The sequence below is a fragment of the Lithobates pipiens genome, unplaced genomic scaffold (assembly GCF_037356315.1).
Source record: "Lithobates pipiens isolate NorthernLeopardFrog02 unplaced genomic scaffold, aLitPip1_a1.2 Scaffold_19, whole genome shotgun sequence".
Classification (NCBI taxonomy): domain Eukaryota; kingdom Metazoa; phylum Chordata; class Amphibia; order Anura; family Ranidae; genus Lithobates; species Lithobates pipiens.
The window spans coordinates 147,860,445-147,883,512 of NW_027507764.1; the positions used below are offsets into that span (position 1 = coordinate 147,860,445).

Here is a 23,068-nt window from a genome sequence, read left to right on the forward strand (position 1 = left end):
GTTTAGTCAGCCAGAACAGCTTACTGAACAGCTTACTGAGGAGGAACAGGAACTGAGAAATTCAGATAAAGAAAACAAAGAAAAAAAACATTTAGAAGGGAAAGCAAAGGAAAAAAGGTAAGTGAACCAACAATGCACTAGCTTAAAGGAACCTATTTAGAAAATAAAAAACAAACCTTTACAACCCCTTTAATGCGAGTCTGGGAGAAATTGACCAGCATCAGGAAAGCATTGCATGTAAACATGGACAGCCACAGTGAATTACTGGCCAATTTTAATTCACTGGTCAAAGCGGGACTATTACTGTTTCATGAAAATATATGTCACTGTTAAGGCTACCTGAAATAAGCCTTTTTCTCAAACTGAAAGAAATCGGATTGAGGTGATGCTGCTGTATGTAAGCCATACTAATTATCAAATATAGCTTAAAAGACCAATTCCAGAAAATCTGAATATTCTCACTTAGGCCCGGTTTACACTGGTGCGACATGTACTCTGACTTTGAGAGCACAAGTTGCATGAAAAGTCGTGCCCCCTTAAGTGCAATGGAACCGTTCTAATAGGAGCGACTTGAGTAGCTACAGCTTAGAAATAGGCCCCTGCACTCATTTTGGACCGACTTCAGCATGACTTGCATTGACGTCTGTTAAAAAAGTCGTATGCAAGCTGTGCCGAGAATGTGGCAGTGTGAACCGGACCTTACATGGGGGCTGTTTTTGACAAGTACCCGTCCCCACTTCTGAGAGATCTCGTCATGGTGCGATCACTCGGAAGTTCGGCCCCCCTCCTCTTTCCCATGCTGCCGGGCCATCCAGAAAATGCAACACGCTTCTCGCATGCAGAGTAGGGATGATTTCCTTTATAGGAAATGGTGGTGAAGCACCTGTGAGCCGATGAAAACATGGGGTGGGGGGGCTGGGGTGTCAACATCGCTGGATTGCAGGACAGGTAAGTGTCCGAATATTAAAAGTCAGCAGATACATTATGTAGCTACTGACTTAAACATTTTTGCTGGGGGGTACTCCGCTTTAAGGTGTGACCTGACTACAATGAAAGACAAAGAGAGGCTAATGCTTTGAGGATAATTTTGAGGAGAAGGAAGTTAGAGGGTGGAGTCTGAAAGCAATGGATACTATTGAACGTATTAAGATGGCCATAGACTGTTTGACACACAGTCAGCACTGATGGAGGAATCCCTTTCGTGAACTTGTGTTCTCCTAGCGCGCACACGCGGGGGGAGCTGTCCCGACTGGGAGAACACACAGTGATTATTGCTAGCGGCTATACCTATAACTGCCCAAGATTCTAACCGCCTATGGCCAGCTTACATATACATGCTCGAAAATTCTTTCACAGTTCACTGTAGACCAGTGGCACTTGGTTTAACAACATTTAAAGGAATATCTCAACCTGTCATGCATTGTTTCAATAAACTCCTATTTAATGTCACATTAAACATGGTAAAAAAAAAAAAAGTCTAACCTACCTTTCCACAGTAATTTATTTTTTGTCTGACAATAAAAAAAATCCCTGTATTCAATTTGTTACTTTTGTCTTAAGCACTACTTTTCCCCATTCTTATTTTCTTTTCCAAAATCATACATTTTACAAGGGCAATTACTAAACCCATCATTCAAGGCAGGCCTATGAAAACTGCATTTTTTTCTCCAATCGAAGTGCAAGCAATCCATCTGCTGTGGCTGTCAAAGCAAAGCCTATTAATGATGCTTGTTTAGTATACCATATTGACTGCCTGAAACAATACTATCTGCTAGCATACTGAAACAAGTGTACTTTCTCTTAATCCTTTATCTTTTAAAGCTGAAGAAAAACAAAGTTACTTATTACTTGCTTCCAAAAAACATAATCCGCCAAAAGTATTCTATCTTTTACCTGTCTTTATAGCAGAAAGAGATCTTAGCTTGGGCCACTTTTACCAAGGAATAAAAAGTGGGTTCTATAATGTCAGTGTATCTAGCAGAAAATATGATTTTTTTTTTTTAAGTAGATGTTTTAAAATCCCCTTTAATTCTTAACCACTTGCTGCCCACACAACGTTATATGACGTTGTCAAGTTTAAATGGTGATACCTTCAGGCAACATTCAGATATCTTCTTTGAGAGTTGGCGATTCTCTGCACCATAAGAATTATCATAGCGGCTATTCAGTCGCTTGATCACTCTTATCACTCTTCCTGCCGCCCTCCGGTGCTTCTCCTGGCTCTTTTGTGCGATCAGTGAGACGGAAAAGGGATCCGCTGGTGCCGGATGCTGATGATAGAGATCTACGGCAAGCCAGATGGTCCCTGGAGTTTCTATGGCCGTTCGGAAGCCGGGCGCAATGTTATGATGTCATGCCCAGCCTCTGCATTTGAAAAAATGCCGCCGCCTCAGCTGGAAAGCTGAGATCTTTTTTATTTTTTTATTTCAGGCTTTCCATCCTAGAGGTGAGATCTGGGGACTTACTGAACCCGGATCGCACTGTAAAGAGGACTTGTCATGCCAAATTCCTATTACAAAGGATGTTTACGTCGCTTACACCTGGCCTTTTTCCAGCATATGGCCCACAACAAAATGGCTGCCGAGTCTCCTTCCCTGAGGACAACTAAAGAGAAAATCACTTTAGTTGTCCTCAAAGAAGCAGACTCAGCAGCCATTCTGTTGTAGCCCATGTACTAGATATAAAACAGGAAGTAAGAATTAGGGAGTATACTGTACTGGCCAGACTTCATGGATGACAGAAATGGCATACAGTATGAAATATGCAATGCATTATTTAAATTTAACAGCACAGTGTATTTAAACTACTGGGGCCCCTTGCTGTATGTTTATCTAAGACTCAGGTCACCAGGTTCTACCTAAAACTAAAATTTAACTGGAAATAATGAATTGAGAAAAAAATGAGTCCTGAGCGTAATGTAAATATTATAGAATAGGCAAAACCACTGAACTTTGAATACTTAAATATGTTGGAACAACATGGGTATTTAGATGTAAGCAGGGGCGTACCTAGAGCATTTGGCACCCAGGGCGGATCCTATATCTGGCACCCTTCCTTCACTGATCATGCCTGTACGTACTCAGCCCCCCTCACACCTGTACACACTCAGCCCCTTTGTTACACCTCTAAGCACTCAGTCTCGCTCACACCTCTACGCACCCAGCCCCCCTCACACCTCTACGCACCCAGCGGCCCTCACACCTCTACGCACCCAGCGGCCCTCACACCTCTACGCACCCAGCGGCCCTCACACCTCTACGCACCCAGTGCCCCTCACACCTCTACGCACCCAGCGCCCCTCACACCTCTACGCACTCAGTCCCCCTCACAGCTCTACGCACCCAGCCCCCCTCACACCTCTATGCACCCAGCGCCCCTCACACCTCTACGCACCCAGCGCCCCTCACACCTCTACGGACTCAGTCCCCCTCACACCTCGTCGCACTCAGCCCTCCTCACACCTCTACGCACCCAGCCCCCCTCACACGTCTACGCACTCATCCCCACAACACATGTCTATGCACTCAGCCCCCCAACACACCCGTAGATACTCAGCTGCCCCCCCTACACACACACCTGTACACTTTTAGCTCTCCTCCCCACACACACCCCTGTACATACTCAGCTGCCCCCCCCCACACACACACACTTATATCTGTACACACTCAGTCCCCCCACACACACCTGTACACACACACACCTGTACACACTCAGCTGCCCCCCACACACACATCTGTACACACCCACCCCCCACATACACTTCTGTACACACCGGCCCCCCCACACCTATTTCTATCTGTGCACACTCAGCTGCCCCCCACACACATCTCTATCTGTGCACAATCAGCTGCCCCCCCCCACACACACACCTTTACGTGCACACACTCAGCTGACCAAACCCCCCCCCCCCCACACACACACACACACACACACACCCCTACCTGTACACAAACAGCCTCCTACCTTTACTTCTACTCAAAGCCCCCACTTGTAGGGTGGTCTTCCTAGTCCCAGGTTCTGTTTCTACATGTCCCTGTGAGACACGACACGATCTGCAATCCAAAATATAGTACACACAAGGGGTGTACATGCAGGAAGCAGCCAGAGGTGGTAGTAAAGAGCCCGACTATGAGCTTAATAACATAGAGCAGCAGCCGCTGCTGACATGCACGGATATAGAGAGCCAGCACAGCTACAGTGCACTCGCCATGCCTTGTCCCGTCCCTGATAGCTGGCCTGACACCACCCCAATGTATGCCACCTGTGGCGACCCCCCAGAGGTACACCACTGGATGTAAGCCCCTTTAAGAAAAAAAATAAAAAAAATTCACAAAAGTTTTCTCGTTGATAGTGTTAAAACTTCCCCTTATAAATTAATTTGACATAAATAAAGTACTATCAAATTTAATGATTTGTTTCTTGCATAAGTACAAAGATGACAGCATGGTAAACGAAAGAATGTTAGCTAAACATAATTATATATTAATGTTTGCTTAAATAAACTATGGTGTACTTCTAAACTTTTATGTATTAAACCCTGAGTATTCCAGGTGATCCATCACAGTGTCATTATTTACATTATACTGTTTTTATCAATGCCACAATTGTATATCTCTATTTAAATGTAAGTGTACAGCGATTCATCAAAGGAGCAATGAAGCACTTTTAAAGAGGCAATGGCAAAATCCAAACTGTTCTATCTGTGATCAAATTTGAGGGTTCAGTATATGGGCCCCTAGTGCTTCTAATGATGGCTAACCACTACAGCATTACTTAAAAACGAACATTTCATTCCAGCTGAGCCAGAAATACAGGATGATGTGATGTAATTTTATGCTAGATGTGTTTTCCTTGTTGTCCAGCAGGTGGTGCTCATTACTAATGACTGCTCTACAGTTGTCCTGAATGACCACAAAAAAACTATTGCTGCTCATAATCAAACTACATATGTATTTTAACTTTTTTCATGTGTAAACTACTATGGATATCACCACTATTTACAAACGGTGACTGTATGGGTTATTCTAGTATGTTTAAGAAATGTCCACTTACCCAACATTGAAAACCTTATCACTTTCTATTACATACTTTATGTCAAGTAATCTAAATTTTTTTCTTTATTCATTTTCTAACTTGCAAGTATGACAGCTGGAAAATAATTGTTTAGATGTGTAATCTAGACAGTGCTTGTGTGTAGATGTTTGAGAATTTTCTCTGTGTCCAAATTATAACTTAAAATATGTAAAAAACAACATAGTAAATGGTTAGGCCACTTCATACCCCACTGTGGTGTATAACCACACACACCACACACATCTTAATGTGTGTTCATTTAAACATTAAGGTGCATTGCATTAACTGATCTATAACATTATTCTAATGCAGCAAATTCAATGCAGATTGTACAATTCTAATTGGCTGGCACTGCATTACACAGAATACCACGTTTTAAAGAAACACACAGCAAAATGCATTCAAGTGGTAGCAAGTTTTTGCCTATTTTTCCCTACAGGTAAGCTTATAATAAAGCTCATCTGTATTTCCTAAACATGCCATTTAGGAGATATTCCAGTAAGCAGCAGTTGGTGACATCACCAATACATGCCGCTCGGAAGGAATGAAATACATGTGCCATTGCTTCAGAACTCTGTATTGTAAACTGTGACTCTGCATGGAATTGACATCATCCCGGCTCGGCCATTCAAGCGGCCACAGCCTACGAACCCTGAAGGAAGATGGAGTGAAGATGAAGCCTCTGCAGAGGTGACATTGCACCGCTGGAGGATTTCATTTTAAGGTCTCTCATAATGTGCTAGCATGCAATGTAAACTAGCACATTATGATATTACCTTGCAGGGATTTATTTTTTCATTTTTTGGGAAACTGTACTACCGTTTTAAACTACAACACACCATGGGAGATATTTATCAATTCTTGCACACAAAGTAATGCTAAGTAGGAGCAGTGAGACATTTTATGAGGCATAAATTCTTTGCTCAGCTTCCCTAAAGTAGCACTGCAACAGAATAAAACCCGCGACAAGCCTGTGCAGAGATGTGATAGTCAAAGTTGGAAAACTCTGTAGTCAGAGGTGGATATTACTTTAGAACTTGGCTGCGCTCTAGGCCTGGGGTTGTCCTCAGAACACTGTAGAAAAAAGATAAAAACAGAGGACACACTGGCCTAGCAGTGGCATTATCCAAAAGCAATTTTATTGAAAATGAAACATAAAATATAACTACTCACAAACATAGGTAGTGCATGCACTTATCTGGCCACTACATGTGGTTACAATCTCCTTGGTTTGCCAAAACTTCTAGCTCAAGGAGGACCTCACCAGGGTGCCTGTTGCTCACACATTTCAAAAGTATGTCCTTCTTCATCAAAGCCCTTTGGTTCAAAACATGTCAGCTAGCAGGGTCCCTGGTGAGGTAGCTAGAAGCTTTGGCAAAGCCGGGAGATTGTTGCCACATGTAGTGGCCAGATGAGCGCATGCACTGCCTATGTTCATTAGTAGTTACATTTTATATTCAATTTTCAATAAAATTGCTATTGGAAAATGCACAAGGTCAGTGCACCCTCTATTTTCCACAGAAATAAACCTGCCTCTGAACACTTCTTCATTATGCTCTCCACAGCACCAATGGTAATGGATATCAAAGTTTAGCAATGCAGTTGGCCTTGGGCTACAAGATGACGCAGGTCCCCTCAAGCTTACCTATATACAGTTTTTTATCCACAAGGTGTTAAGTCTATACGATGTAAGAATATAGCACAACATTACCAATTTTCAAGCAAACAGTATTTTACAAAGTCCCAGAACAATACATAGATACCATGTTAAGCATATAGTAATGTGGTACTTACATGCATCCCTAATATACAGCAGCATGGCTACAAAAATATAGTCCACCAAATCTAATGTTATGCTGTCAGCAAATAAGGCATCCCAAATAACAAGCAGGTCCTGCAGAGGAAACTCCCGACCAAACAAGAGCCGTAGCCATCGTCTGCAATCAAAAATATAATATTTAACAGTTAAAATACACTGAGAACATGATAAACCTGTGAAAATACATGTTATCATCATTATTTATATCTTACTATAGTTACTTTCTGCTTATTTCATGTATAGTTTTATAACGTAAAATACATTTAAAAATCTGACAGAAATTGGAGGGCTTCCTTAAAACAAACTTGCTCATAATGGCCTCAACCAGTGGGAGGCGCTGCAAACGCCAACAAAGAAGCCTCCCTACAGCAGTCTTAAAAAACAAAAAATAGGATTTCTATAACAGCTTACCTGAAAAATCCTTTGAAGTACATTACGGGACACAGAGCCATAGTAGTTACTATGTGGGTTATAGGCCACCTTCAGGTGATGTACACTGGCACACCCTAAGGCTGGATTCACACCTATGCATTTTTAGTGCTTCTTGGATTTTTCAGATTTGCACTACAGAACGTGTTCCATAGGAAATCATGTTAAATGGACTGTAGTGCAAATTTGCAAAATGCACTAAAATGCATAGGTGTGAATCCAGCCTAAGACAGGAAGTCCACTCCCTATGTAACCCCTCTCACTACTGGGAGTGCCTCAGTTTTTGTAGCAAAGCAATACACTTGTATACCAGAAAGAAGGGAGGGACCTCTGTGTCCCGTGATATACTTAAAAAAGGGATTTTACAGGTAAGCCGTTATAAAAATCCTATTCTTATTGTACATCACGGGACACGGAGCCATAGTAGTTACTATGTGGGATGTCCTATAGCAATGCCAACTGAAGGGAGGGAGACACAACAAAATTAGGACACCACGAGACCAGAGGACTTATACTGCTGCCTGCAGCACACTGCGCCCAAAGGCCATATCCTCATGATCTTTTACATCTACTTTATAGAATCTGGTAAATGTATGGACTGAAAACCAAGTTGCAGCTTGAAGATTTAAGCCATGGAGGCTTGGAGATGCACTGCTCAGGCAGTGCTAACAGCCCTTGTGGAGTGTGCTTTAATATGAAAAGTTGGAACTTTCCTCTTTAAACAAGGCAAGTGCTCTGCCTGAATTTCTAGAATGTGAAGGGGCAAAGCCATTTCTAATCTGGGCCACATCTCTTGGACAGTTGCCTCTTCCAGGACTGCTCCCCAACTCATAAAAAGGTTGGCATTTGTTGTTACCACTTCCTAGGTAACTGAAGGAAGGCTTTTCCCCTTTGCAGATTTTTGGTTATTAACCATAAACTAAGGCTCCTTTAGAGTCAAACACATTGTGAAATCTAGAGCTTGAACCCTTTTGTTCCAAGCGGAGAGCATACTGTTTTGCAGCAGTCTCAAATGAAACTCAAATGAAGTCACCATCTTTCCCAACAACCTCATGCAAAGCTGAATAGAAGAATTCATCTTGCTTCAACCACCTGAATCAGTTCCTTTATGGCACTGATCTTCGATTGTGGAAGAAACCCCCCCAGTCTTACTGGAGGTCTGAGCTGCTCGCAGGAGGGAAGCCTGCTGCTTCTGTGACACAGGGTGATGTTTGAGTAAAGCATGAGAAGGTATGTGCTCTATACAGCCCCCAGTGGTGACTCTTAGGCATGACAACATTTACTTTTTTAAAGGAGACATTTCATATGAAACTTAAAAAAATCCTTTCCCACCGCAGGGTTTTCTGTGGTAAAAACCAACAGACCCAATATTCACCTCTCACGGTGGGCTCCGTTACAAAACCTTCAGGAACCAGGGACCCTTGGGGAACCCACACTCCTGGACCCGTAAAACACCCCGCCAGAAAAAAAAACATTATGGCTGAAAAAAAACAAAGCTCTGGATCCCGGGGTCCAGCTCTCTTAAAAAGAGAAGAGTTACAGGCAAAGCCTTGTTTCTTCTGCCACAAGGCCCGAGTAACATTCAATTCAGCCTGAAAAGACACTTTGAATGGATTCAGCTGCATAGCTGGTCCCAGCAAGGATTGCTCCAGTGGAGCTCAGCACAGCACATCTTTACTCGTGACCAACACCTTAGACAAGGGCAAAAAAACTAAGGAACTAAGGTACTCCCAGTAGTGGGAGGGGTTATATAGGGAGTGGACTTCCTGTCTTAGGGTGTGCCAGTGTCCATTACCTGAAGGTGGGCTATAACCCACATAGTAACTACTATGGCTCTGTGTCCCGTGATGTATGATAAGAAAATCCGGTGGTTTGTTGACCTGCTCTTTCATTAGTAGAAGTTATTTGAGATAGTAGCAACATAGAACAAAAGGAGACGTCAACTGCTCACAATGGTATATTAATAATCCTAATCCCTAGACAAAGTCCTGTTGTTTCAAAACACTGAGTTAGGAGGTGTGGCTGAGGCATGTACTGGTATTGACAGTCTGACAGCTTTCAAGTGGAGTGCTCTGGAGTAAAACAGAGGTGCAATGCTATGTAGAGGTGACGGATGGGTGGAGAGACGCTCAATACAACTACGATATACACTAGTTTCAGTGTCACAGATGTTGAATCAAATAAGGCCTTTCATATTGGTGCAGACTGTTGCACCATAAAATGTGATTGCATATACTAGTGGTATTTTTATCTTTTTTTAAAACAGTATAGCGTTTGGAGCATTGCATTTCTTTTTTTTTTTTTTTACAGGCTTTCTGGGTACAATGTGATGTGCATGTTACAGAGGTGAACTGGAAGAACCATCTAATAGTGGGTTGTAGTGGACACACACACAGTGTTGAAGTTTGGTACGTTTTCCAGCTGTAGCAGTTTTTTACTTACTGTGTGGAGGGTTTATTATTATTAGTATATAATATATCTATATATATATATATCTCTTATTGATTGCAACATTGTTCTAGTTTATGACACTGCATTGCCTGATTTTTACATGGTCAAATTATGATGTGTTGCCCATAGTAACCAATCACATTCTTTATTTTCAAATCTCTGCTGCTAGAAACACTAGTGTGAGTTTGATTGGTTGCTACATCTAAAAGTTTTTAAAATTTTTCTACAAGTATACAAGCCAGATATGGTGCAACAATGTACAATCCTATAATTGTATACAAATTTAAAAATAATGAACATCAACAAAATAAGAATAAAGAAGGAATAGACTATGACAAGGGAAAGGAAAGCCATTGATCAAATCTTGCCATGCAGAGAGCCGACTCATAAATAGATTGTTAGACATCATGACCATAAAAAAAAAAGGTACTGGTTTTCTGTTTGGCCAGCATCACTAAAACAGAACTGATAGTATGACCCAACAAAATATCTAGATATGAAAGACATAAACACTTATTTTGTCTTGGAGATGTCAACCAGACATGAGATTAATACCAATTTATAATTTTGTTAAGGTTTTAAAGTCTAGGCTTCAGGCTCAAATACCAAAGACTTTCTGAAAGATTACCTTTTTTCCAAACATTCCCATAGAGGAGGTTCTAGAGACTGACAATATTAGGGAATCAAACTAAAAGTCACATATAATGTATAATGATTTTGATTGAAACGCATTTTATATTTAGTAACTCTATATTTAGTGACCACCAGAGATAAATGAATATTTCTAGTTGCAGGCCTCCCCTATTCCAAGTGTCACAGCTCGGAGAGTTAAATTTATGAACTTGAGTAGGGTTGCCCCTAACCAGGGGGTAAGTAGTTTAAGCTTAGGCTCTTCAGTCTTACCTACTGTAGCTGAATATATGTGAATTATGTAGAATTTTTCGTTTTTTGCTTTATTTTACAGAATAGCCATTATCAAACAGGAATTTCAATAGAGGCTGACAGGGGTTCATTGAGCTGCGAATAACTGTCCTCTCATTTGATTTCCTTGAAACCTGAAAATTATTTCAAGGGTTCCACTGGGGTAAATAGGTTGAAAATGGCTACTGTGGGGGGTGAGTCCAAAAGTATTTCCTCATGGAAAGAAAGGGGGACTACTAAGAGCTCCATATGAAAATGTAATAAGCAATTGAGCTGAGCAGCTATGTCCCCTCAGAACACAGAAGCGGAGGGCTCAAGCAATTCTCTACTTCCACACACAAATTTTGTCTGAAGGTCCAGTTAAAGGCATGGGTAAACACTATAGCGTTAGCATTTTTTTTTTTAAGTCTCCTCAATCAGAAATGGAATTAAGTCTGAAAAATCATCACACCAACCAGGGCCCAGTAGTACAGACTCCATATTAACAAGGCTTTGGACAACATGATTGATAGCATTGATGTTAAAGAAACTATACTAATTATCAAACATATCTGTCCAACTACATGTAACCTTATCCCAGGTCCAGCAGCTCACTATTAGCACGCATTAACCACATTAGTCTAGCAGTCCAATAAATTGTAACATGCTCTCTTAATACAGGGATCATCCCACACCAACCTAAGGATGCCATTGATACAAAAGCAAACTTTACAAGAGCAAACAAAAGACAGCATCCATAACCAAGAATACATTAAGGGCAGGTATGCCTGGAGGCAGCCCATTACATCTTAAAGGTGCAGGAACACACTAGAAGCCAACCAGAGCACAATGGCAACTAAAAACTTACAATTTGTCCCCATGCCAATACCACCATTTTAACAAGAATGGTCAAAACAGCAGTGCCTAAAATCTGACTCCAGCAGAAAATATGTCAAAATGAATCCATGCTTTTGTATCATCAAAAATGGATTACTGTAATTCCCTTTACTATGGTCACCCTGGGCCAGAACTATATAGATTTCAGCTGGTACATAATGCAGCAGCGAGACTATTCAGCCATCAACCCTGTAACTGCCAAATCATACCAATTCTTCACTCCTTACACTTGCATCCAATTAAATCAAGGGCATGTCATGCCCCTGTCGAAGACTTTTATGTCGAAACGCGTTGGGCTAGCTGTTGGCACCCTACATTGCTTTTAACTTTATCTCATTCTATTTTTGTGATCACCAAGTCATTTACAACTTTTTGACTTCAATAAATCCGTATTTTATATCATTTGACCCGCACCATGTGGAGCTCTTTTTTCTTTTTTCCCTTCTGTGTGGTTTAAACCCCCAAACATTTCCCTCCCTACTTGGGGCGATTGGAGTATTGGTGTAATGGACCGTGTCTGAGCTGGATTCCAAACTACCTCGATGTTCCAGTTTGCGAAACACGCCATTGAGTACACAGCTGTTTGAAGTTCCTCCACCAGTCTAACGGACCTCCTTCCATATACTCTCTGGTCCCAGAGTGAGACCTCAACGCCTTTTCAGACTCAACTGTCATATGACTTTGTGAGTCCAACAGAGCTGGTAAGAAGTATTTATCTACCTTCTTTTGACGTTTACAGACAAGCTGGCCTACATGAATATATCTGCCCAGTGACCTGTTTTTGCTTTATGACGGTCCAGTCATTTCTATACCAGCTCCATTGTGAAATTGGTGCCCATCCTATGGACTCTTTTCTCAAACTATTAACTATATGAATTTCTGTATTTAATTACTCTACAATTTATGTTGATTATACATTAATTATTATATGTTGATTACACTTAGTAATATTGAAGCGCTACACAAATTTTTTTCCTTTGTATGCTGAACTTTGTTTGTTTTTAGTGTTAGCTGCTATTTTTGGCTATTGAGGCCGTCTTGTTATAGGTTTAACTTTAGCGCAGTGTTTTCCCTTTTACTTTATTTAATATGAATTATCATTAATAACAGGCTATCTTGTGAAATGCAGGGCTCATAAGGAAATCAGGATAAAAGTACAGTTACAAAACACTTAGAAAACAAATAAATAGCTATGTAGAAGTCCTAAAAACATCAAAATGGGGTGGAAGAGATAGTATTTATTAGATAAATATACAATACTGTGAGGTGATGTTACAGGGTCAGTCCTGTAAAAAGATGACAAAGTTGACAAGTAAAACCACTGATTTATTTTTTTATTTTTTTAGACCGTACAACTGAAGGATTTGGAACACTCCAAGTTGGAAGGGATCACTGCCAAATAAGGATGACTGGCAACAAACAAGGCAAAGAGATCTCTCAACTACAAAGCCAACAGGTGACTTAGCCCACTAGATTGGACCTATAACTGAACTTCACTTTTGGGTAAACCGTTTCTTAAAGCAGAACTAAACTGTTCTCTTCCATCCAACTAAGGAAGCTGCCATCTTAGCTTTTGTTTGATCTACAGTTGCCATGGTACTGCACATGTGATCAGTGACACCAGCCATTTGAAGCGTTCACAGTTCAGCTGAGAGCACAAGCAAAGATATCTTTCATGGCATGCCTTAAATGTAAGTGTCTTGGTAAACAGTAAAATCAATGCTTTTAGTTCCTTCTATAAGCTGTTCTCCAGTGCTTTGATGTTTTTTTAGGACTGGTACATAGCTATTTTTTTGTTTTCTTAGCCCTTGTACACATGGTCGGAAAATTCTGATGGAAAATGTCCGTTCGGACCGCGTTGTCGGATAATCCGTCCATGTGTGGGCTCCATCTGACTTTTTCCGTCAGAATGTCCGACCAACAAAGTTTGAGCTCTGGATATAAAATTTTCCAACAACGTGATCCGATCGGACTTTGTCTGATCGTTTGTAGAAAATTCTGATCGGACAAAATGCCATGCATGCTCAGATCAAATTACGAGACCAAAGCTATTGGCTACTAGCCTGAACATAGTCCCGTCGTAATGAACGAACATGATCACGTTCCGAACAATCGGATTTTTCGACAACTTTGTCTGACCGTGTGTATGCAACACCACTTTTGGACATAATCCGTCTGAAAAAATCTGACAGATTTTGTGGTCGGAATGTCCGACTGTGTGTACAAGGGCTAAGTGTTTTGTAACTGTACTTTTATCCTGATTTCCTTACGAGACATAGCAAGTCTCTTCTGCATTAAAAAACCTGCCTGTTCACAATTTTTATTTTAAAGTAAAGTTCTACTTTAACCACTTGCCGCCCGCCCTATAGCAAATAGACGGCGGCAAAGTGGTTTCATAATCCTGACCGGACGTCATATGACGTGATCAGGATTATGAGCCGGTGCGCGCCCCCGGGGGCGCGCATCGCGGCAATCGTTGTTGCGGGGTGTCAGTCTGACACCCGGCAACTACGATCTCGGTAAAGAGTCTCCGACGGAGACTCTTTACCACGTGATCAGCCGTGTCCAATCACGGCTGATCACAGTGTAAATAGGAAAAGCCGGTGATCGGCTTTTCCTCACTCGCGTCTGTCAGACGCGAGTAGAGGAGAGCCGATCGGCTGCTCCTCTGACAGGGGGGGTCTGTGCTGATCGATTATCAGCACAGCCCCCCCGAGGATGCCCACACTGGACCACCAGGGACACCACCAGACCACCACGGATGCCAAGGACAAGGTATGCCACCCTAGACCACCAGGGATTGCAGTCAGTGCCACAATGGATGCCAATCAGTGCCCATAATGGATGCCAATCAGTGCCCACAATGGGCATCACTGATTGGCATGCATTATTGATTGACACTGATTGGCATCCATTAGTACAATATATTATAATACAATGCCGCCTATCAGTTCCCATCTGTGCCGCCTATCAGTGCCTACCCATGCCCACCTGTGCCGCCTACCCATGCCCACCTGTGCCGCCTACCCATGCCCACCTGTGCCGCCTACCCATGCCCACCTGTGCCGCCTAACCCATGCCCACCTGTGCCACCTATCCATGCCCATCAATGCCAATCCGTGCCAATTTGTGCCACCTATCAGTGCCCATCTGTGTCGCCCATCAGTGCCACCCATCAGTGCCGCCTATCAGTGCCACATATCAGTGTCCATCAATGCCACCTCATCAGTGCCACTTCATTGGTGCCACCTCATCGGTGCCCATCAATGCTGCCTTATCATTGCCCATCAGTGTAACCCCATCAGTGCCCATCAGTGAAGGAGAAAACTTACTTATTTGCAAAGTTTTGAAACTGAAACAAAAAAAAACATTTTTTTTTTTCAAAATTTTCGGTATTTTTTTATTTGTTTAGCAAAAAATAAAAACCGCAAAAAATTTAATTTGGGTACAGTGTAGCATGACCGCGCAATTGTCATTCAAAGTGCGACAGCGCTGAAAGCTCAAAATTGGTCTGGGCAGGAAGGTGTTTAAGTGCCCGGTATTGAAGTGGTTAATAAAGCAATGTATGTAAGAGTCTAAACAGATGTTGGAGTTGGAAAAGAGCCTAAGATATGCAACTAGGTATGCCTGAGAACACCTTATTTGCATGCAAGAGAACAATTCTCAAACATTCTCACTGCAGGTTCCTTGATACTTTTGCCATACATGTCAATAAAAATGAGTACTAAGCAGTTTCTCACAGTAACCAATCCGATTCAAACTTGCCTTGAAAGTCTGATTGTATCAATAGTATATTTAACAAAGGAAGTTGTATAGTATAAGCCTTAAAGTACACTCCTATTAACCCTGTAACATGCTTTCTATATTTAAGGTGAGCTCAAACAAGAAGTTAAAGAATAGATTTTCAGCACATATCCTTTAGTCTTACTTGCCACTCTGCCTTGCTATAAAAATCAGTTGCTAGGTATACCTGCTTTACTGATCAACAGGCACATCAGACGGGGGACCTCCAGCCTAGATGCGCTGTGTTTACATCTCTTCTTTCTGCAGCAGCTGCTCCCAGCTATCACTAGAAGGAGTTGAAGGTAAGACAAGAGAGAAATTTGTACTGAGATCAAAGAACAGTCTTCAGAAAAGTCTGTTTATCAGCAAACCAGGCACCCTTGCAATTAACTTATTTTAGCAGGTGTACAATCCGAGCCTCAGATCTAGTCTAAAGCACAGGAGAGGGAGTGGTGGCTTCCATCAGAACCTGATGACACAGGTGTTTTACTTTTGTTTCTAGAGAAAGAACATGAAAGAACAAGATATTCTGTTTAGTATGTTCAACCAATTAATTTCATGTTTAAATTTCATGTTTAAATTTCATTTGAAAATACCATTTATACAAATAAAAACAAGTGGGTTTACAGTGTCTTTAGAGGATTTGACGTGATGTTCACCGTACAATCTGCCTATTTATAAAGCACAGTCCCATGTACATTTAGTTAACATTTGTCTGTTGGAAAAATGTATCCATTAACATTTGGGACATCTGTTTTTAGAAAAAGGTGACTATCACCTTCCCTTTACATTCACTGAAAAAATAAGCACGGCTCTCTTTCCAGAAATAACTAGCTTGGTGCAGCAGGCATAAAGACTGGCATGCCCACGACAAAAGGCCAGCAATAGCGCAGCCTCCTACTATCTGTGCTGGGAAGGGGTTGGGCTGCTTTGAGATACGCTCCATAAAAAAACAGATGACAATCCCCCCCCCCCCCCCCCCCAAAAAAAAAGAAAATGGTCCTTGATGCTGACAGTACCAGACTTCTCAACACTTCAACAATCTTGGAGGTCAGAATAAGGTGCAATAAGGAAAGGGCCTATGCAAAACTACTGGTGGTAGGACCCTCAACCCTTTACCATGCTTACCCCATCCCTAGAAGCCCAAGTAAGTAAGTAAGCGTAGCTCACAGTGGTAGGTTTGTTATATAGTTATTTCAGGAGTTTCAGTACTATGGAGAGCTCCAGATGGCAAAATGCCCATTGAGCTAAAAGCTGTTTTGACAGTTACTATGTAGCTGACATTAGACAGTGGTCCATATTTGCTTGGTACACAGTGACCATAAAATAATAGTAAATAATAATAATAGAACAACCCCACTACCAAAAAAAGTTGGGACGCTGTGTAAAATCTACATAAAAAACACAATGTAATGATTTTCAAATCTCATAAACCTATATTTTATTCATAATAGAAAATAGAAACCATATCAAGTGTTTAAAGTAAGGAAATGTACCATTTTAAGAAAATAAAAAAGGTAATTTTAAAACTGATGGCAGCAACACATCTCAAAAAAGTTGGAACATCGCAACAAAAAGCTGGCAAAGTAAGTGGCACTAACAAGGAGCAGCTGGAAGAACATTTTGCAACTAATTAGGTTAATGCCGGCCATACACGGTTCAAATTTCGAAAGAATTTTCTTTCGAAAATCGTATCTAAGAATTTTCGTATGAATTTCGCACCATTAGTGGGCTGCAGCAACAGTCGATTTTCGTGCGGAAATAAAATTTGAGGAATCGGACATGTTGGAAATTTTTTGAAAAACGAACGATTTTCTAATCAATGATGGGAGAATCGTGCGAGAAACGTAATAAGAAAAGAAAATGTACGGAGATAAAAGAAAATGTACGGAGATAAAAGAAAATTTACGGAGAGAAAAGAAGATTCCCAGCCAAGAAAATTATTTTCTGTAGCAACATGAGGTGAAATTGAAGGCTTGGTCAGCCGAATTTTCGAAAATCAATGGTGGCATCATTGGATCACAAAAAAAACGAATTTTCTGATTTTGAAAAGAAAATTCGTTCGAAATTCGACCGTGTATGGCCTGCATAACTGATGATTGGGTATAAAAAGAGCATCTTAGAGAGTCAGAGTGTCTCAGAAGAAAGGATGGTCAGAGGTTCACCAATCTATGAAAAGCTGCAGAATAGTGATCTGCAACGTAAACTTGCAAGGACTTTAAATATCTACAGTACATAATATCATCATAAGATTTAGAGAATCTGGAGAAATCCCTGTGCACACAGGACAAGGCCGAAATGCAATATTGGATCTCTGTTATCTTTGGGCCCTGAGACGGCACTCAATTAAAAACAAACATGATTCTCTGATGGACATCACTGCATGGGCAAAGAAGATGCCATATCTGAACATGAAGCAGAAATGCTGCCATCTTCTTTGAGCCAAAGTTCATTTTTAATGGTCTTGCAAAATGGAAAACTGTTCTGTGGTCAGACGAACTGAAGTTTTACATTCTTTTTGGCAACCATAGGCACCAAGTTCTCTGGACTAAGGAGGTGAGGGATCTTCTGGCCAGTTATCAGCGCTCATTTTAAAAGTCTGCATCTCTGATTGTATGGGGGTGCGTTGTGTGTATGGAATGGGCAACCTTTCACATCAGATGTCAGGAGCACACTTTTTTTTTTTTACAGATCAACAGATTTTATTTCTTTTTGCTGATGAAATATGGTAGAAAATGACATGCATTGCAAAGATGTAGTGATGTGCTTTATTTCCACCAGACATACACAATAAATGGAACTATCAATCTGGGGAGTTTACTCCAAATATTTTTTTTTGAAATACAGCTTGAAAGTTACTAATTGAGCAAATGGAAGCACTGAAACTTTTGTATTTATTGGTGCTTTGAAAGTACCTCAATGGTCAGCCAGCAGTATAACTATAATGCCGCGTACACACGATCGGAATTTTCATCGGAAAAAGCTCTGATGGTTTTCCCGATGGAATTTGGCTCAAGCTGTCTTGCCTACACACGGTCACACCAAATTCCGATCCTTTATAACGTGATGACGTACAACACGTATGAAGAGACTAGAAAAGGGAAGTTCAATAGCCAGTAGCCAATAGCTTCTGTCTCGTAGTTCAATCTGAGCATACGTGATTTTTGGCGTGTCGGAATTGCATACACACGATCAGAACTTCCGATAGAAAGTTTTTCCGTCAGGAAAATTGAGAACATGCTAACAATTTTTGGCTGGCGGAAATTCGGACAGCTAAATTCTGATGGAGCATACACAAGGTCGCATTTTCCGATGAAAAGCTCTCATCTGTCTTTTTCTGGCCGGAATTACGATCGTGTGTACGCGGCATAACTGTAAGCAAAGGCAGGATGGGAGATGGGCTGTTGCTAAGAAGGGTACTGAGAGAGATGGGAAATCCCCCATTATTACAGGGTGCTAATCAGTCAGGGACACCCCTATTCCTGGAAATCACTGCTACAGACAGTCGATTTAAATGGTCAAGCGGGAGAGCAGCAGAAAGATTAAAGTTACAGTTCAACATTAAGGGATGGGAAATATTCAGCCAATGAACAAATCCCCATGTGCTAGTAATTATCATGTTATATGCCTAAGCAAGGCACCACAAATAATTGAAGGAAAGAATATCACACTACATGGGTGAATTTCCACCTGCGTGCACATGTGTTATATCAAATTATCAGAATGTGATGTGGTAGTGATCCAAAATTAGAAGAAAAAAAAAACAAGTCAAATAAGCTTTAAATTATGTCTGAAACACCTGTCGGGTGGGTATGTGACATAAAAATTATTTTTTAAGTAGAAGGGAGGATGTAGATTGGATCATTGAAGTTGACAAGTGTTGTCCTTTGTCAGCAGTGACTCTAACTGAGGAAAGTTCTATGTAATAGCCAGAGGAAAATAGGCTTTATTTAGAGGATTTTCCATAGACCAAAGACTGTTTCTTTCATTTTTGAGTTCCTTTTATTATAATTTTGTAAACACTCAAAAATGCAATGCAATGGTATTGAGGAACAAAGTCATGTTATTAAAACACTTAACGATGACAAATTGCTATAAAATACACCTTAGTAAATAAAATCTGATTCTGAAAGGGTTACTGTTATTTGCACTGCCTTTTGATATAATACCACATGTTAGGGATTTCAGAATTCAGTAATAATCTGTAATAATTTACTTAGTCATTATTGAATTCCTAAAAGACCAAAGCAGTATTAGTCATTATAGTCACTAAGCCTTGACAGACAAATCTGTTGTTGAAGTAGTAGTAAATGTACTCATGTCAATGTCAACAAAGACGCATTGGTAAGCTCCAAACAGGCAGCATTGTCAAGACCTGCAACAATTACATGCAACTTATAGAGAGACCAAAACCATTTATTTTCTAGTCGTAGTTTTTTTGGCAAGGGCAGCATCATTTTTGCAGCCTCTCAATTTACTGGAAATGGTGTTGCTTTACAATAGTCAAATTTGCTTTGTTGTGATTTATTTAATCCCTCCGTATACACTCACTGGTCACTTTATTAGGTAAACCCGTTCAATTGCTTGGTAAGAAAAATTGCTAAACAGTCAATGACATGGCAGTATCATAATGCATTTAGGCCTCTAGACGTGGTGAAGATGATTTGCTTAGTTTAATCACTTTCAGACCCGATCATTTTGCTGGCTTAAGACCAGACTACTTATTGCGATTCGGCACTCCGTCGCTTTAACTGATAATTGCGCGGTCGAGCGACCTGGCTCTCAAACCAAATATGCGCACTTTTTTTCCCACAAATAGATCTTTCTTTTGGTGGTATTTGATCACCTCTGTGGTTTTTAATTTTTTTGTGCTATAAACAAAAAAAGAGCGACAATTTTGAAAAAAACGCATTATTTTTTACATTTTGCTATAATAAATATTCCCCAAAAATCTATAAAAAAAAAATTTTTTCCTCAGTTTAGGCTGATACGTATTTTTCTACATATTTTTGGTTAAAAAAAAAAAATCACAATAAGCGATTATTGATTGGCTTGCGCAAAAATTTATAGCGTTTACAAAATAGGGGATAGTTTTATGGCATTTTTATTAATATTTTTTTTTTTTACTAGTAATGGCGCCGATCATCGATTTTTATTGCGACTGCGACATTATGGCGGACACATCGGACATTTTTGACACCATTGTCATTTATACAGCAATCAGTGATATACAAATGCACTGATTCCTGTGTAAATTACACTGGCAGTGAAGGGGTTAACCAGGGGGGGGGGGCAGTGTAGGGGTTAAGTGTGTCCTAGGGGCGTGTTACTAACTGTGGGGGGCTGGGCTGTGTGTTAGTGAACACTGATCTCTGCTGCAATCACAGGGAGCAGAGATCAGTGTCACTTGTTGCTAGGCAGAATGGGGAGATGCTGTTTACTTCTGCATCTCCCCATTCAGCCTCCCTGTGAGACGATCGCGGGTATCCCCGCGGCGATCGAGTCCGCGGGACCCATGACCGGACTCACGGGGTTCCCGACCAGCGCGCATGCGATGGCACGGCAGCATTCTTAAAGAGACGTACCTGTACACCCATATGCCTGTTCCTGCCATTCTGCCGACGTACATCGTCGTGCACTGGTCGGGAAGTGGTTAAGTGACTTTGAATGTGGCGTGGTTGTTGGTGCCAGACGGCTGGTCTAAGAAGTTCAAAAACTGCTGATCTACTGGGATTTTCACACACAACAATCTCTAGGGTTTCCGAAAATGCCTTGTTGTCAGAGGAGAATGGGCAGTATATGGTATGAGATGATCGAAAGGCAACAGTAACTCAAATAACCACTCATTACAACCAAGGTATGCAGAATACCATCTCTGAATGCACAACACATCGAACCTTGAAGCAGATGGGCTACAGCAGCAGAAGACCTCACCAGGTGCCACTCCTGTCAGCTAAGCACAGAAAACTGAGGTGACAATTCACACAGGCTCACCAAATTTGGGCAACAGAAGATTGTAAAAACATTGCCTGGTCTGATGTGAATCTTGATTTCAGCTGCAAAATTCAGATGGCAAGGTCAGAATTTGGCATAAACATGAAAGCATGAATTCATCCTGCCTTGTATCAATGGTTCAGGCTGGTGGTGGTGGTGTAATGGTGTAGGGGATATTTTCTTGGTGCACTTTGGGCCCCTTAGTACCAACTGAGCATCGTTTAAATGCCACAGCCTGAGTATTGTTGCTGACCATGTCCATCCCTTTATGACTACAGTGTACCCATCTTCTGATTCCAAGAAAGATCTAACACCGCTCAGACTGTGGATAAGAAAATCCTTGCAGGTGCTGGCCCTGGCTCACCACCGTCAACGATCAATACAGAAAAAAGAGGATTGGCCGCATACCACAGAGGGATAACTTGGTAGAAGATATTATTTATTGTCCCCATGTCATATGAAATTACAGGAGCATATGATGACGCGTTTCACACGGGTAACCCGTGCTTGTTCACAACACGGTTGTAAGCAAGCATGAGTTACCCGTGTGAAATGCATCAACATGCGCTCCTCTAATTTCCTATGGCATGGTGACAATAAATTATATCTTCTACCAAGTTATCTCTCTGAGCTGTGCGGCCAATCCTCTTTTTTCTTCATTACCCATCTTCTGATGGCTACTTCCAGCAGGATAATGCACCATGTCACAAAGCTCAAATCATCTCACCACTGGTTTCTTGAACATGACAATGAGGTCACTGTACTCCAATGGCCTCCACAGTCACCAGATCTCAGTAAATAGAGCACTTTTGGAATGTGGTGGAATGGGAAATTCACATCAAGATTGTGCAGCCAACTATTTTTCAGCAACTATGTGATGCTATCATGTCAATATGGACCAAAATCTTTGAGGAATGTTTCCAAAACCTTGTTGAATCTATGTCAGAATTAAGACAGTTCTGAAGGCAAAAGGGGGTCCAACCCAAGACTAGCAAAGTTAAATATCAGTTTGTACCATTTGTACTGTCTGTAATACTTGGGATGTTTGTTATTAAATAAGAATTTTGATGGCTCTTGGAGTGCAGCCATTTCTTCAGTATTGATGGTATGCGGAGGCGAGCCGAGGCGGGCACCTTTGATATCATTAAGCTTCCTGTCTCACCTGGAGCAGCGAGTTCTTTTGTTTGGATACTAGCAAAGTGTACCTAATAAAGTGGCCAGAGAGTTAATGTTAAAGAAAAACTCTAACTAATAAGTAAAAACATTTGTATATACAGACATAAGCACCCAATGTATATAAAAAAGAACGAGCTATATAGAAATGCATCATAGAGCACTCCAGAATGCATTTTTTTCACTACAGCGCTTAATTAAAAGGTTGGATATACATCCCACTCAGTTTGTATACATGTTCCATTGGAGACAGCGTAGCGAGACTGTGGAGTCAGAGGAGTAAGAGGAGATATAGACAGGATCACCTAGCAACAGCAGTTCTCTTTGTGAAAACATTTATTGTACTAATAATGCCGGGCTGCAAACAAGGGAGCAAAACTTTGCAACAATAAACGCTGCAAACTGTGCAGTCATGTCAGTCCATTAAAAAGTGTCTTAGGCAAAAAAAAAAAAAAAACATGCACAAGTGGAAGGAGTGTCAAACCAAAGGATAAAAGAGTCCAAATTCATTTATTAGTTTGTACTAAAAACAGCAAATGTGTTTCAGGG

The 23,068-nt window shown here is 41.1% G+C and overlaps 1 protein-coding gene across 5 annotated transcripts in view; it reads right to left on the bottom strand.

Moving 5' to 3' along the window:
- Positions 1-23,068, bottom strand: part of TBC1D5 (TBC1 domain family member 5) — an 802,157-nt gene that overhangs the window by 215,171 nt on the left and 563,918 nt on the right. For all 5 annotated transcript variants that reach the window (XM_077491382.1, XM_077491385.1, XM_077491384.1 and 2 more), the window contains one exon: positions 6,868-7,010. In XM_077491382.1, coding sequence (XP_077347508.1) covers positions 6,868-7,010 — 143 coding nt within the window. The remainder of the gene's footprint in view (positions 1-6,867; positions 7,011-23,068) is intronic.